The sequence below is a fragment of the Ochotona curzoniae genome, unplaced genomic scaffold (genome assembly GCF_017591425.1).
Source record: "Ochotona curzoniae isolate NIBS_2020 unplaced genomic scaffold, NIBS_Ocur_1.0 scaffold_2453, whole genome shotgun sequence".
NCBI classification, from domain to species: Eukaryota; Metazoa; Chordata; class Mammalia; order Lagomorpha; family Ochotonidae; genus Ochotona; species Ochotona curzoniae.
In genome coordinates, this window is record NW_024467094.1 from 9,329,415 (window position 1) to 9,344,800 (window position 15,386).

Consider the following 15,386-nt stretch of genomic DNA (forward strand, 5'->3'; position numbering starts at 1 on the left):
TTGTTGGGCTTCCCCACCCCTCACTGCTTCCCACGAGGACTGATGCCAAGCTGCCTTCTGACCCCAGGGCACCCCCCACCCCAGTGCACAAGTCCACATCATGCCCTCCAAGCTAGGTTCTATGTGCAACACTGGGACCTGCGGTTTCTGCTCTGTGTTCTAGAAGGTACCGTGGGGTTAGCTTTGTTCATTGTTCACCCCTGTCTCTGATCATGGCACCCCCTGTTCAAGAGCTCCCGAGCATTCCCCACGCTCTTGGGATAAAGTGCCCAAGGTGGCCTGCCATGTGAGCCTCTCCCTGGCATGGGGCAGGGCATGCCCTGCCAGGGGGTGGGGCCTGTGGGCAGATGTACCTGACGCAGGATGAAGGCCACCACATCGCTGGACTCCCAGTAGCTGGCATGGAAGAGATGCGGCAGGGCCACGGTGGGGAAGGCGGTGAGAACATCCGGGCAGTACAGCGCGTAGTCGATCCTCTTGGCACCCCACCACGTGGCCGTGACTGCAGGGCCAGAGGGAGGTGAGGACAGAGCCTGGCACAGACGTGTGCTGCTTGGGGCTTGAGGTGGCAGCCGGGGCACCCAATTCCAGGTTAGGGTTAGCCACCATCCCCCATCCAAGACAAGTGTGTCCCCTCGGGGCACCCGGCCCAGCCAATGCCTTGTGTTGGTAGCCTGATCCCAGGAGAAGCCCCTCTCCCTCACAGGCAGGCAGGGCCCCAAAAGGACCTCACTCACTGCGGGCGGCACCCACAGGCGCCAGGCTGTCAGAGGACTCGGAGCCGTCACTGTGGGAGCTGCCCTCGCTCAGCCGTCTTCCGGGGCGCTGGAACCGCTGGGCCGGAGGCGTCGAGGTTGGGGCATCCGGGATGGGCGGGCCATCCTGTGAGCTGCTGCCCTCCAGGAAGAGGGGGCTGTGGGTGTGCAGGGCGTCAGCTGGAGGGGGAATTGCAAGGTCAGGGCACAGGGCAGGGCCCCAGCAGAGCCAGGCAGGACCCAGCCCTGGGCTGTTGAGTCACCTACCAGGAGGCTTCGATACTTCCCCTGAGCTGTGAGCTACGCCGGTGGGGGCCATGGTGGGGAGGGGACCTCACTGACACCCCATCCCCACAGAGATACCAGGAGAGTCTGTGAGATTGCCAAGGTCACCAGGCACACAACCCACAGAACTATGGCTGAGCTGGAAGGAATAAAGACCCCAGTCTGGTGAATGGAGCCAGTGGGAGAGGTGCTCTGCAGCTAGAGGGTCCCCTGACACAAGTTAGAATGGGGAGGGGACATTGACAGCTTAGCCTGCCCATTAGAGCTCCCCTGAAGTCTCTGTTGAAAAGTGGGGTGAATGAGCCCCATACCCAGCATCCCCCTGCTGTTGGGCCAAGCCTCGAGCCCGCCAGCTTCCCTCTTCCTCATCAGAACATGTGATCAAGCTCTGCTCTCCAAGCCCCCAACCGTCCAGGATGGGCCCCTCCTTGGTAACCCTCCCAGCCCATCCTGGCTCATCCACTGGCCCTGTCCCAAAGCTCCCTGCCCTGGTCCCTGCTGCACCCTCCATTCCCAGCTCTTCTCCAACTATCCAAATACACATCCCCTGCCCATGCTCTGGTCAAAGGCCACCTCTTCCACGAAGCCCACCAGGATGACACACTCCCTTCCATGCCCCCTCCATGGCTGTAAGGCTGGGCACTAAGGAGTAGCACTGGGCACTGTGTGTCCCTTAGCTGGCAGCTTGGAGAGATTCAGAGAGGTCCAGACTGGGAATGCCACCCTGCTGGCCCCCATCTCTCGACCCTGCCCCCAGGACCTACCAAGGAGGAGGGACTGTCCGTCACCCAGGGGAAACCTCTGGTAGCGTGGCACGCTGACGGGAGGCACCAGGTGGAACTTGGGCTCCAGCAGCGGCTCCAGCCGCGAAGCCGAGGGGTCTGCGCAGTGGAAGAAGCTGTAGACCTGGCCGCAGGCAGGACGCACCTGGAAACCTGGAGAGTGAGTGGGCGAGCTTCCATCAGGCATCTGCCCCTCCCCAGGGCCCGAGAAAGCTCCTGGGATGGCAGTTGTGGGCAGCCCAGGTATTTGTTCAAGCAGGAACCAAGGCCTAAGTTCTACTGGTCATCTGAGGCCTGGGAGATGGCTGGTACAGGACCTGGGCTCTGCCTGCCCCTAGACCCTGACTGTCCATCAGAGACACACACCGCACCCCCGCAGCCTATGCCAAGCTCATCGCCCCTGAGCTCCCAGCTCCAATGCCCCAGGCAGGATGGCTGCTTTCCATTAGCTGGATCCCTCCCTCTACCATCACTACTGATCAAACTTCTTTCAGTTCTTCCAGCTTTCCATCCGTTCACATCTGTTCTGGGAAGCTCAGGTGGTTTGGCCAGCAGGATCCATGCCCCCTCCCTCAGCTCCCCACACCCCAGCCCCAAGAAACTCCTACACTTAGCACTCAGGCACGACACTGCTCTCACTGGCCAGCAGGTGTCTCCACTGAGGCCTCCATCCTGCCACCGGCCAAAGAGCCTGCCTGTCGTTCCAGGTCAGGGGCCTGATGGTCCAGCCTGAGTCTGGTCCAGCCTGAGGCTTCGAGACGGCACCAAACGCAGTTGCGGATTCTAACTTCGCTCCTCCATCCCAACTGTAGTCCACCCTTCTCCCTACATCTGCTATGTTGTTAAGCGTTGAGGCAAAAGCATGGATCCACTGATGCCCCAAGGGCCCTCGGCCCTAAGTGGCTGCTGGACCCCCTGCTGGCACAAACCAGGAGAAAACCTGTGAGGCTCAGGTGACATACAGAGCCAAGACACTTGGGGTGGGCTTGGGGACAAGCAGGGGCTCCTATGGGAAGTACAGGTGGGGTACAACAGGGTGTTTGTGGCTTCTCTTCTGTGGGGAACATGGCTGTTGAGTGGGGGCATGGACCAGATAGTGCGAAACCCACCAGAAGCTGCCTCACCTTCACCCCACCTGGGAAAACGTCTCCCTCCCTCCCCTTTCTCTATTTTCCACTCGCCCACCCCTCTCCATTTATCCCCAGCCCCCACCACTGACCTCCATTCCCCACCAGCCCCATTTCAGGTCCCTGACTTGGAGGCCCTGTAATGGTGATGGCATCCCAGACCCCTCCCCAGACTGGCAGGGGAGGGTGTGAGAGGAGCACACACTCACCGTCTAACCCGGGCAGCACCGTCCTCCGCATGGCCAGGACCAGGCCCAGGGGCGAGCCGAACAGGAAGAAGTCAGACACGTCGAAGTCGAAGCGGCCCAGGCTGACCTCGGGGAGCAGGGGCCCCCTGGGGGCTGGGAGCTCGGCCTCATCCTTCAGCACGCTGGAGTGGATGCTGTGGGAGGGGAGGCCAGGCTGGCGGTCAGAGAGGGGATGCCCGGTGCTCGCTCCCGGGGATGGAGCTCGGACGCAGAGCCCAGGAGTGCGAGCCAGTGACCGTCTCAGTGGTGGCTACCCAGGCCCAGCTAAGAGCCAGTGGGCTCTTCCTACACAGGGCCAGAGAGGAAATACTTCAGCCTGTGTGGGGTCCATGCTGTGTCTGCTACATCACGTTAAGCTCTTAAACTGCTGAGATAACACCTGTACACTGTCACACTGAACAACTTTATTTGCAATTTTTTTTTTTTAAAGTTGAGTCCAAGAGCCCTCCCCACCTCTCCCGGCGGGCCTGCTGGTTTGGTGTTAGCATTGCTGCCGACTCTTTCACTGGCTGCTGGGGCAGCTCCACCTGGCCAAGCTGCAGCCCAGTTGGACGGTGCTAGCTCAGCCAGGCTTGGGGTTTGCTGGCCACCCTCAGACGCCGAGGCTGACAGCTTGGTCCACCTCCACCCCCTGGCAGGTGCAATAAGAGATGCACATGGGAGTGGGAGCCCAGCCAATCCCTTCCCAGATGCCCACTGCTCCAACGGGAGCCCGGAGCTGGGCTCTGAGACTCTTGGGAGCCTCCCTGACCTTCCAGCTGACTCAGGTACAGCGCCCAGCTGCAAGTGTGTCAGTGAAGGCACATGACACAGCTGTCAGTGGAACTGAAAGAAGAAAAAAAAAATGCAACAACACTCGAGTAGAAAAATTCTAGAAGCCACCTGGGCTGAAGTGAGCAAGCCTGCTGCAGGTGGAGGGCCTCCTCCCATCTTGCCACCTGCCTGCCACAGTGTGAGCGGTTCACAGTGAGGATGGAGAAGCTGGTGCTGGACAACATGCCCCACGTCCGGTGCAGTCCCCACATACGCACCAAACCACTTCATTGCCAGAGAAACGGCCATCTGGCCCTGTACCAATGGCAGGGTCTTCATGCAGGCCGGGCCAGCTCGCTGAATCCTTTCCGTCCCCACCCCTCAGCTAGGGTGGGTCTGCCCTCAAGGATTTGTCAAGGATGAACCAGAAATGTCAAGAGCTTTCAGCTTGGCAGGCAGCTGCCTGGGTGAAGGGTAACCCCTGAGAAGAACTTCATGCGTCAGCAAATTGAAATATGCGAGCCCTTTGATCCATTTAGTCATTCTGCTTCCAGAAGTCCATTGGAGGGAAACAAAACTGCCTCTACAGGTGGGAGGATATGATCCAAGACCCTCTCTCTGCAGGTGCCTGACACAGCAACGAGTATTTTCTGGCTTCCCTTTGGCACACATGAATTGCTGGCATCGCTGCCCTGTGCTTTGGAGCCACTCTGACGCAAACATGAGCCCTGTGACATGGGTGGATCCTGTAGTCGAACGCCTTCTCAGCGACTCATGGGAGCAGGTCGTGGGTGCAGTGCAGATACACTGGACAAAGGGATGGCTCACATTCCCGGAAGGATGGATGGAGTGGTATAACAAGAGAGTCCCTCGCTCACCTCGGAATAGCATGCACTTGAAAACCCAGGAATTGGAGCAGGCATTACGGTGCTAGCACGTTAAGCCACTGCCTGTGATGTTGGCATCCCATGTGGGCACTGGTTTGAGTTCTGACTGCTCCACTTCCCATCTCAGCTCTTTGCTAAGATGCCTGGAAAAGCTTCGCCTCACTTAACCCACATGGACTGGCACGAGTCTTCTGTAAACCTAAAGGATGCCCACTCCAGGAAGGGACCCACCTGTGTACACACAAAAGTGTGTTGTGTACAAGTCACCAAACCAGGGGCCCAGTGAAAGTTGGTCCTGGGTGCTTTGGCACAAGCTGGGGTCAGGTGGGGGGGTAAGGAATGAGAAGCTCACACCTGGGGTGGCTCCTGGCCACGCCCCCTCTGTGAACTGACAGCCATGGGATCCATCACAGAATAGGAGGCAGAGGTGCAGAGAGGTGGGGCACATTATCCCCAGACTTCCTGCAAGTCAGGGCACAGATTCCCAGGGTTCTGTGCAGGACAGGTGGCCTTGGTCTGTGCACTCCCCCCACCCTCCCACCGCGTAAGGATCTGGGACAACATGGCCTGGTCTTCTCTCTTCCCCCAGGACCCTTGGATGGATGGAAGGGAGGCTGGGCACCGGGAGCAGTCACCTTGACAGGAAGGCGTGATGCTGGGTGACGGCTTCGCAGTCGTAGGTGGAGGAGTCACTCTGTTTCCGCGGCAACGGCCTGCGGGGCTCGGTGGCCTCGGCCCCGCTGGAGAGGTCGATGTTGCTTTTGCTGCGCCGCTTGCTGTCGGCCAGGCTGCAGTCTTCCTCCACCACACCGGGGGCGTCCTGGGGCCAGAGAGACCGAGCACAGCAACTAGTTAGCGAAAGCCCCATGCCCATGCTCACACCAGCCCCTGCCTCCTGCCATGGGGCGTGTGGAAGCCAGAATGTGACAAATGGGGAGGGGGATGCTCAGGGTCACAGCCCCCACCCCACTCCTCGTCCTGCTCCCAACCCCCATCGTACCTGTGAGCTGCTGATGCTCCCCTTGCGGCTGACACTGCCTGGGCTGTCCCCCGAGGGCCCTGCACTGTAGCAGATGGCATCAAAGGCCAGGAGGCCGCCCACACAGTCCCCGATGAGACACACCTAGAGGAGGCAGAGCTGGGGCTACAGGTCTGTCCCACCCCCACTACACACACACACACACACACACACACACACACACACACACACTGACCCCCGACCCCTACACACCCAACCAGAGCAGAGGTCACCCATCCAATCAGAAGCCCAGGAAGAACCTGTCCTGGGAGGCACCAAGAAAGCCCATGTGGGGTCAAAGGTCAGCCTCCTCCCCTACCATCAGTGGGAGGCAGCCTAAGAACAGGGATCCAGACCGAGCCAGGAACCAGCATAGGCCTGGGGTCAGGGGTCGGGGGGCGGAAATCCAAATTATTGGCCTCAGTTTTTCTATCTGTAAAATGAGGGCAGTTCTGAAGAGCTCAAAGGACTCCTACGACCCCAGATGCTATGATTCCAGAAGGTTCTGTGTGGGGTCTTCTCGGCAGACCCCAGCCTCTCTCCCTGCAGGGGCTGGGATGGGATGGGAGTTGGGGCGGGGGCAGACTGTCCTACCTGCCCACTGAAGCCAATCCCGTCAGCAGACCTGAGGAACTCAGCATACACCTGGTTGGCTCGCTTGATGACAGTGGCCACGGCGTCCTGGTACTGCGGGGAGGAGATGGCCAGCAGGGGCAGAGCGGCCAGAGGGACATGGTCCTGGCTGTGGCTGAGGCAGCCCTCATCGTGGCTGTAGGGGTTCAGGCTGTGGACAGGAGCCCATGGTCAGCCCAGCCCTGGGGCCAGGCCAGTTGGGGGCCAGGATGACGGTGGTGGTAGTGGTGGTGTTGAGGGCAGGGCACAAGAGAGCAACCTGAAGACCAGATATGTGGTCCCTGGTTCCAGGCAGGAGGGGTGTGTGTGTGTGTGTGTGTGTGTGTGTGTGTGTGTGTGTGTGTGTGTGTGGTGCAGGTAGTGGCCGCAGGGGATCTGAGGCTGTATACTGAGTCCCCGGTGTTCACCTCTGGGGTCTCCTGCAACATCTGTGTCCTTTGGCCCTCCTCTACATGACCCCAAGGACACCCCAAACTGTAAGTGGAGGGATCAGCTGAGGAGCCAGGCGGTGAAGGTCCAGGTATCAGGGAGGGGAGGCTATCCTCATGGCAGACTTCCTGGAGGAGGCAGGGTCTGACCCAGGCCTCAAAGAAAGGCTGTGGGGAAGATGAGAAAGTGCCAGAGCCTGCCAGGCCCAGGGACTCCCCAGATGGCCACAGCTCAGAGGCCAACACCTGCCTGCACGCCCACATCCCTTGTTCAGGGGGCAGGGAGGGGGCAGGGGTCTAGTGCTGCCTCCAGCTTTGCAGAAGACAAGGCTGGGAAGGTATGTCTCCTCACACCCTCAAGACAGGTGCTCTTCCGGACTTGACAGTGACCCTCCTACTCCCTGCCTCCCCACCAGGAAATTCTAACCTCCATGGGTGGCTTAGAACCAAGAGCCATGTCCTGCTCCACCCATCCCCTGGGGCATCTGTCCTAGAGGCACTGGGAGCCCGGCTTATCCCCCTTAGCCCAAGCCAAAGGTGGAACTTAGCGTCCCATTCAGGTTCTGTGGGGACCCTACAGAACCTGGGGGCAGCTGGACAAGTCCCCACCAAGTGTAGGACTGCCCCACTCCACCATCCATCATCTCAAAAGAGTGTAAATTGGAGGAAACAGTCTCTACTGTAGCCAGAGAGGGTTTAATTAGCCAGGAACACGCTCCTTCCCAGCAGTGATTACGAGTGATGGATGGCCTGGCTGGGGGCTGCCTGGGGTGGAGTAAGCTTCTAACCACCATCCTCTCCGGTGGCCCGACCATCCGTCTTCCGGGAGACAGGCATGACCCAGCTCTGGGGGTCAGGGCTCCAGGGTGGGGGTGGAGTGGGAGGGAGTTGACTAGGAGAAAAAGAGTCCAGAGACGGATTATGAACCAGTACTGTAAGGCCTGCAGAGCTGGAGGTGTCCAGCCCCAGGTCGGCATGCAGATTCCAGGGCTCCTGTCCCCACCCAATGGACCGTCAGGTCTGCACATCTTGGGGCTTGGCAAGAACCCCACCCAGCATCTGGGTCATGAACACCTTCCCTCCTCCTTCCTCTGATGGAGGACTGCCCTGGGTGGCACGGGGAGTGGTGGCGGTGGCCAGGAAACACTGAAACCACCTGGCTGCTGCCCCGTGGAGGCAGAGGGGACTGCTCCTAGAGCCGAACCTGACTGAGAGCAAAGATGCCTGCACTGAGTTAGGCAGGGAGCTGCCCACACAGCCCAACCTCTGTCCCTGCCCAAGGGGAAGGACGGTGCCCCAAGGACCTCATCCCTAAGCTCCTGGCTTCATGTTTCCCGCTCCAGCAGTGGTTGGGTGTGTGTTCTGCAGAGCTGTGTAGGACATAGGCCACAGACAAGGACCCACTTCTGGCTAGCTCAGGGTGGCAGGCACCTGGTGAGCATGGCAGCCCTTGGGCTGGGAGCCACGGGAGGGGATGGGGACTCACTCAGACCCTGGAGGGGCGTCTGACCTCTTGGTGTGTTCCCCCAGGGTTCCACGCAATGTGCAGGGATGTGCCAGAGCTCTGCCACCCTCCCCTTCCTCCTCCCAACTTGCCAAGCTCTCTGCTCTGCCCCCCACACAGTCCCCCACAATGCCAGTTCCAGAAGCCGTCCCCCACACATGTCCTGTGCACCTGGCGCCACCTGAACACATGGCGCATTCCAGCATGCAGGATCTTCACCCCAACCCCAGCGTTCCTCCTCACTGTTTTTACCCCCACTTTACAGATGGGGAAACTGAAGCAAGGAGAGGCGAGACAGCTTTCCTCCCCGCCCCCCCAACAAGGTCAAATCCAGCCTGGTAGGGAGCCACACACTTAACCACACCGTGCACTCAAAAGCCACCTCCTCCAGGACTCAGGAAGAGGCAGGGCTTCCTTCCTGGCTCCACTCGCTGGGCAGCCCTGGGGGAAATTGCTGAACCTCTCCATGCCTCCATTTCCCGAGCTGGGCCAACAGAACAGGGCTCCCTGAGCACAGGAAGTGGGATCCAAGCTACTAAGGATGGGACCTGGTAGCAGAAACCTGGCTGATGACTTCCCAGCAGGGACACTCACAGTCTGTTGAGATCTGGTGGCTCTCACAGCCCAGAGAGGCCTTGGCAGGGGCCCACCTGCCCCCCCGCCACAACACCCAGGTGCCCCCACTAGCTGGAAGGAACTCACTTGGAGACGAGTGAGAAGGCTTCGGAGCAGATGGCCGGGCAGGGCACCAGCTTGATGAGGATGTGGCCCAGGGCGGCGGGGAAGTGGGCGCGTGTGACCTTCTCCAGCACAGAGCTAAAGGTGTGGATGTCAGCCGCCTTACATGAGGGGTCCCCTGAGCCCGTGTCCAGGATGTTTCCCCCATGCAGCACCAGCAGGAGCACGTGCGTCTTGGAGGTGCGCTGTGGGCAGCCATCCTGTGGGGACAGAGAGAGAAAGAAGTGGGGTGACAGGGTAGTGGGACTGTGGCCACAGAAGCAGGTGCTGTGCCAGGCCCGCCCACCTCCCACTGCAGCCCCCAGGGTGTGGAACCTCAGATTGGGGGTGGGGCACGTGGGCTCCCCAGGTTGCGGGGGGTGGGATGGAGAGCTCAGGGCAGTCTTCAGGCCAGGGACCTGCTCCTGACCGCAAGATGGGACCCCAGGTGCCCCTGCCACCCTGACTCACCTCACTGTCTTCATGGATCTCGATGCTTCCCTGGGCTGGGAACTTCTGTCTTCTCAGAGAAACTCGGTACAGCTCTCCTGCGAGGGCACAGGGGGAACCCATCTCTAAGGCAACTGGACATACCTGGGCCCAGCTTCCAGCTCACTAGTCTTGTCCCCCATTTCTGAGACCCACACGGCTTGCAATCCTCTCCCTGTCCCAGCAAAGGGGGTCAAGCAGGCTGACCCTGTGGCAAGGACTAAGCAAAAAATGGCCAGCGCTGTTGGCACAGCCCCACTGTGGCGCCAGCATCTCCTATCAGAGACCCACTCTGAGACCCAGCTACTCCACTTCCGATCCAGCTCCCTGCTAATGTGCCTGGGAAAGCAGATGGAGGATGGCCCAAGCTCCCACACGGGAGACCAGGCCATTGCCAGAAACGCTGTCCTCACTCCTGCCTGTGGCTCCAGGCCAGACACACCCCTTCCAGGAAGCCCTCCCTGAATTTTTGCTTCTCCAACACTGCGTGGGGTCAGTGTGAACCACTAGCCACCCGCCAACTGCGGTGAAGGTTTCCTGGAATACAGCCAGATTCGCTCACCTCCCTTTAGTCCCCTGGGGGCCTGAGGCATTCAGTTCCCCTGGTGCCCACCCTAGGAGCCTGCCCTCCCCTCAAGCCACTCCCACCTCCTCTCCCTCCTCCCCCAGCAGCCTGATCCACACTGCCGTGTCCCCTGCCCACTTTACCCACTGCTCCCCCTGGGAGTCCCACCTGGGCTGCTGGACACTCCCACAGGCCCTGAGGGTCACTGGTGGCCAATGGGTGTGGGCACCTTGGCTCGGCACTCAGCGGGACAGGCTGTGCTCAGCAGGGGAAGGGCATCTCTGAGATGATCAGTACTCAAAGGCGGTGGCAACCCCAGCTGCCAGTGGGGCCGCACCCACAGTTCCCACGCATGCACGCGCCCGTGATGGTCTCCCATGTGACGTGCAGAGGGGAGGGCTATCAAGAAAAGGAACCACTCGATTGGGGCCTGTGGTTGAAACCATGGATTTTAGAGTCTGAGCTTAAACCTTGGCTCTTATTGCCTTTGCTTCGGTTTCCTGGTCTGGGATATGGGATAATGATAGTTAATACCTCCTAGTACAGAGGTAAGGATAGATGGGTCCAGCCTGCCTAAGAGCCTAGAACAGGACGGCCAGCACATGAAGCGTCCTATGTCAGCTGCTGAGGTTGTCATTATCTACTGTATTATCAGGGTGCATTGGGGCGGGGGAAGGGCTGACGAGAAGGGACCCGAGTCCCTTGGGGACACCCCCCGCCTCCATATTTGCCTGCCAGATCTTGAGATCCTTGCCCACGCCCTGGCAGGCTCCCGGCCTGGCTGGGCTGGCTGCCTGCTTGCGATGTGATTACAGGATTAAATGCTGTGATTGCCACAAATTACCATAGTGAGGCTATAAATAAAGTTGCCGGGAAGACATGAGGGGGCCGTGCCATCTCCTGGGCATCCGTGCCCCCCGCGGAAGGCAGCTGATCCTGAACCCTCATTGGCATCCCAGACCTACATCTGCCCGAAGTCGATGTCCATGGGGGTGCACGCCTTGCTCTGGAGGCCAAGCTGAGGCGCAAAGGGAGGTGTCCAGACGATGTGGCAGCTCCTGCCTCCATGGGGACACAAGCTTCCCTCTGCTACGGAGCCTTCGCTAACAGGATGAGCATTGCTAGCCCACGGGTGGAGCATCTCAGCTCTTGGCAGAGGCCTCTGTGGATGAGCAAGCAGGTTCCAGGTCGCCCTGCCTGGTCCTGGTCCATGAGCAGCCCCCTCTCCAGCCAGCATCAGCTCTGCCTCTCCTTCAGTCTGCCCCCATCTCTGTTCACGCTGAGCAACACCCCCACCACCACCGTTCATGCCTGCTAAGCTCTTCCTCCCATATTGGGGAAGTTCCTCCTCATCCTACAAAACCCTGCTTAATGGTCACTGCCTCTAGGAAGCCTTCCCAGATCTCTCTACCTAGACAAGGTAATTTCCTCAGCACGCTTCCTGCTGTGGTTTTGCTTATCTTTAGGCCCCCATTGATGGTAAGGCTTATTATGTATGCATCTCACTGGTGTGGCATTTCTGGAAAAGTGGAAATGACAATGTGGGAATGCATACTGCCAGGAGACACCCTCCTCCATCCTCTGCCCACCCCTGGTGGAGGAAAGGGGTGGGAGAAGCAGAAAATCAGGCTCAAGGACACATCACCACTGGGAAGCAGATTCCTACAAAGGCACTGGGGGACCTGGGATCTGGATACCCTGAGAATTCTAGAATAGCCTGGACCAATGGGAAGCCACTAGGTGTGACCCCAGGACCTCATATCATGTTGCCAGTTTCTTCCCACTTGCCCTATCCCCACTGGCGTGGCCCTGTCCAGGATGAGCCCCTGCTGCCCTGGGATTCGGTGAGGCAGGCGAGCCACGGCTGTTGCTGTGGAGAGGTTTTGTGAGCAGCTATGGGGCAGGCCGGCACCCCACAGTCCATACTCCCAGCGCCCCTCTAACCCCAGCATCAGGACTCAGGGCCCACCCAGCTCCCCACTATGCCTGCTAAAGAATGGAGGCTATTTTTGTTTAATCACAGCCTTGGGAAGGCACAAATCGTGATTTTTTTCTTTCCTTTCTGATTACCCATGCGCCATACTGCTCTTGAGACAAAAGCCAAGGTCGGCACCCACAAGCCTGGTGCCCTAAGCAGAACAAGTGGTCCCCAGCTCAGCTGGGGTCCAACTGTCCCCCGCCTTCTTGCCAGCGGGGTGGATGCTGGGGTGTCCTCCCCACCAGTGTCACCCTCCATCCTGCCAGTTCCTCGGCAGTCACCCCCACTTCCCTGAGTCACCCTGGGTCAACTGAGCAGAGCTGGGCCTCCTGGGAGCCCACGTGCGCTGTCTCAAGCTGCATCTGCCGCGGTCTCTAATCCTCTGTGAGCTTGTGGAGGCACGAGCGCATGCAGAAACACACAGAGGAGTTGTGGGTTGCTTTGTTTTTGCCTAAAACCAATGTGGCTTTTCCATCTCACTCTGAAGTGGGATCTGGAAGCTGCACCTGCCAGCACAAGAGCCTCCTTCAGACAGCCAGCGGGCACCTCAGACCACAGCCCAGCCCTGACCAGGAGAAAGAAAAGCACAGGAGGAAGCGGGTGAGGAAGACGGGGGGCCTAGGACGGGCAGTGAGCACCCTACCCCACACGCCACAAAACAATCTTTGCCCCTGTCTCCTGTGCAGGGCAGGCAGGTCCAGATCCCACGGGTCTATGCATGAGTTCCTGCCCCACTGCCCAACACAGTGAGGGCCCAGGACCCCAGGTCATTTGGGGAGTGAATCAGCCAATAAAAGATCTCACCCTCTGTGTGTGTGTGTGTGTGTGTGTGTGTGTGTGTGTGTGTGTGTGACTCTTTCAAATAAATAAACACGTATTTTTTAAATAAAAAAGGAGGGGCTGGCTCAATGACTCATCTCTGCCTGCAAGCACCAACATGCCACCTGGGCACCAGTTCATGTCCCATCTGTTCCACTTCCCATCTAGCTCCCTGCTTGTGGCCTGGGAAAAGAGGAGAGGATGGCCCAAGGCCCTGGGACCCTGCAATTGCATGGGAGACCTGGAAGAAGCTCCTGGCTCTTGCCTTTGGATGAGCTCAGCTCTGGCCATTAGGGCCATTTGCAGAGTGAACCAGTGAATAAAAGACCTTCCTCTCTTTCTCTCCTCTCTGGAAATCTGCCTTTCCAATAAAAAGAAGTAAGTCTTTAAAAAAAAAAAATAAACATAGAAAAGGAAACACATCAAAATGTTGACAAAGATATTCCCTGATAGGATGATGATTTTGGTTTTGTTTGTTTGTTTTACTTCCTGTTGTTCTCTGCTTTCTAATCCTCCTCTAATGAGCCCATAGACTTTTATGGTTGAAAGCCTATGTGTGAACAGACCTGAACAGACAATACAGACACGCATCAAGTTGGTGATCAGAACATTCCTAAACCAGCCATGCTCTCTGATCTAGTAAACAAGCCCCCACAGGCAAAACAAAGCATCTCACAGCCCTACCCTCCAGGAACTGACAGGCTAACGAGAGAGTGGATTCAGAAAAGCAAGGCTCGTGCAAGGAAAAGGATGAATGTGAAACACGACAAGTAGCTAAGATCCTCTTTTTGGGCTCAAACACCATCCCAGCATCCCCGGCCGATTCTGATGCTCATGACGGTCGTGACTAACACTGAGCTAAAAGCACCGAGGCGATCAGACCCAGCACCGGCCAAGTCCCTGGGGTGACACGACAAAGCCCCAAGCATACAATAAGGGACAGGTCCCATGTCAAGACCTGGGTCATGGGACCAAGCCCGTGGAGCACAGCTCAGAGTGGTGTGCCTGCCTGAGTGACTTCCCAACCTGAGAGCTCAACTCACAAGGAGATGGGGACATTCACACCCCTGCCATGCTGCTGTGGTCCAGCCCTTGTCCAGGGCACCCCAGCGTCCAGGACCCAGGCAGGATGGTTCAAGAGGCTGAGGGTCCACATGAGATATGAAGGAGCAAGACTGTGGGGACCTTGTGGCTGCTGCAACTGCACACTGTGAACTGGATCACAGGACGGGGACAGTCAGGGCCAGGACAAGGAGGAGTGGGGTGGTTTCTGGAGTCATGAAGGACCCACACAAGCAGCATGGCCCAGGCTGGCCAGAGGCAGGCACTCTCCTTCTCAGGGGTTAGGCAGGCTGCCACGACGATGAGGGGCCACTTCTCGGGGTTTTCAGCGGCAGTGGCAGGGTCTGCAGGCTGAAGTCCTTGGGACAGATTCCATAACCCTCGTAGACTGAGGTCCCTGGGACAGACTCATTAACACATTCAGGGCCAGTGTCCAATCATGGATGCATATATAAACCGTGCTCCCCAGGCTAAGACCAGGTGTTCACACCTGCAAGGGGGACTGAGGGCCTTTTCCAGGGTACACCTGCCTAGTCGAGGCCCCACCCTTGTTAGGGTCTAGAAACTGGACCCCGACTTGGGGAAATGCAAGTCTGGGAGCAACTCCGCTCAGGAGAATCAGGCTGTAATCTGGAGTGCCGCCATCTTGAATCGGTACACACCCAGGTGATGTGGTATCCCTGAGCCCTCCTGAGACTCATGTGAGCTTGTGGTCCTTGTACACGCCTGAGACACTCTTCACATGCTGTGGGGTCAGGCATGTGCCCTGCCCTCTTCCCTGAACTGAGCTGATACAAGTGCGCTACCTTGTCTCAAAGTCTAAGTGGAAGAGAGGGGACTAGAACCAGGTCAGACGGAGCAACAAAAGGGTGGCTTGCTCACTCTTTTACAACTCTGCACATCTGGATCCTGCCCCCTCCCCGACCCTGCCCCTCAGTGACCTCTGGCAGGGAGGAAAAGAGGAGGGGAGATACTGTTGCCAGCGGCAGGGGCTTGCTTGGGCCACTGGGCCCCCCTCGCCATGGAGTCTGCCCTGGCTCTGCTTCTCCCTCCCCCTGCCCACCTCATAGCATTCCCTTTGAAATATCTGTGTGTTCCAGCAGCAGGGGTGGGGGAGTTTAGAACAGCTTTGCTCGCCTGCAGGACACTTAGAAACCTCCCTGTGACCTCGCAGACAGTCTGTGACCAAGGCGTACGGGCTGGGGAAGGGGTGACATACAGGGAATACCCAGGGGGGCAATTTAACAGGGCCATTAGAAACACAGGATACCCTCAGCTCAGCAGTTCCAAGTTTTGGGTGCAAGAGGACCTGTGTGCCACACGATTGCCCACACCG

General features: G+C 58.5%; 1 protein-coding gene across 2 annotated transcripts in view; it reads right to left on the reverse strand.

Moving 5' to 3' along the window:
• PITPNM3 (PITPNM family member 3) overlaps window positions 1-15,386 on the reverse strand; it is a 73,093-nt gene that overhangs the window by 11,195 nt on the left and 46,512 nt on the right. For both annotated transcript variants that reach the window (XM_041000573.1, XM_041000574.1), the window contains 9 exons: window positions 9,609-9,685; window positions 9,123-9,358; window positions 6,450-6,639; window positions 5,838-5,960; window positions 5,473-5,657; window positions 3,159-3,331; window positions 1,805-1,975; window positions 738-935; window positions 354-502 (listed from right to left, as the gene is read on the reverse strand). In XM_041000573.1, the coding sequence (XP_040856507.1) occupies window positions 354-502; window positions 738-935; window positions 1,805-1,975; window positions 3,159-3,331; window positions 5,473-5,657; window positions 5,838-5,960; window positions 6,450-6,639; window positions 9,123-9,358; window positions 9,609-9,685 (1,502 nt within the window). The remainder of the gene's footprint in view (window positions 1-353; window positions 503-737; window positions 936-1,804; window positions 1,976-3,158; window positions 3,332-5,472; window positions 5,658-5,837; window positions 5,961-6,449; window positions 6,640-9,122; window positions 9,359-9,608; window positions 9,686-15,386) is intronic.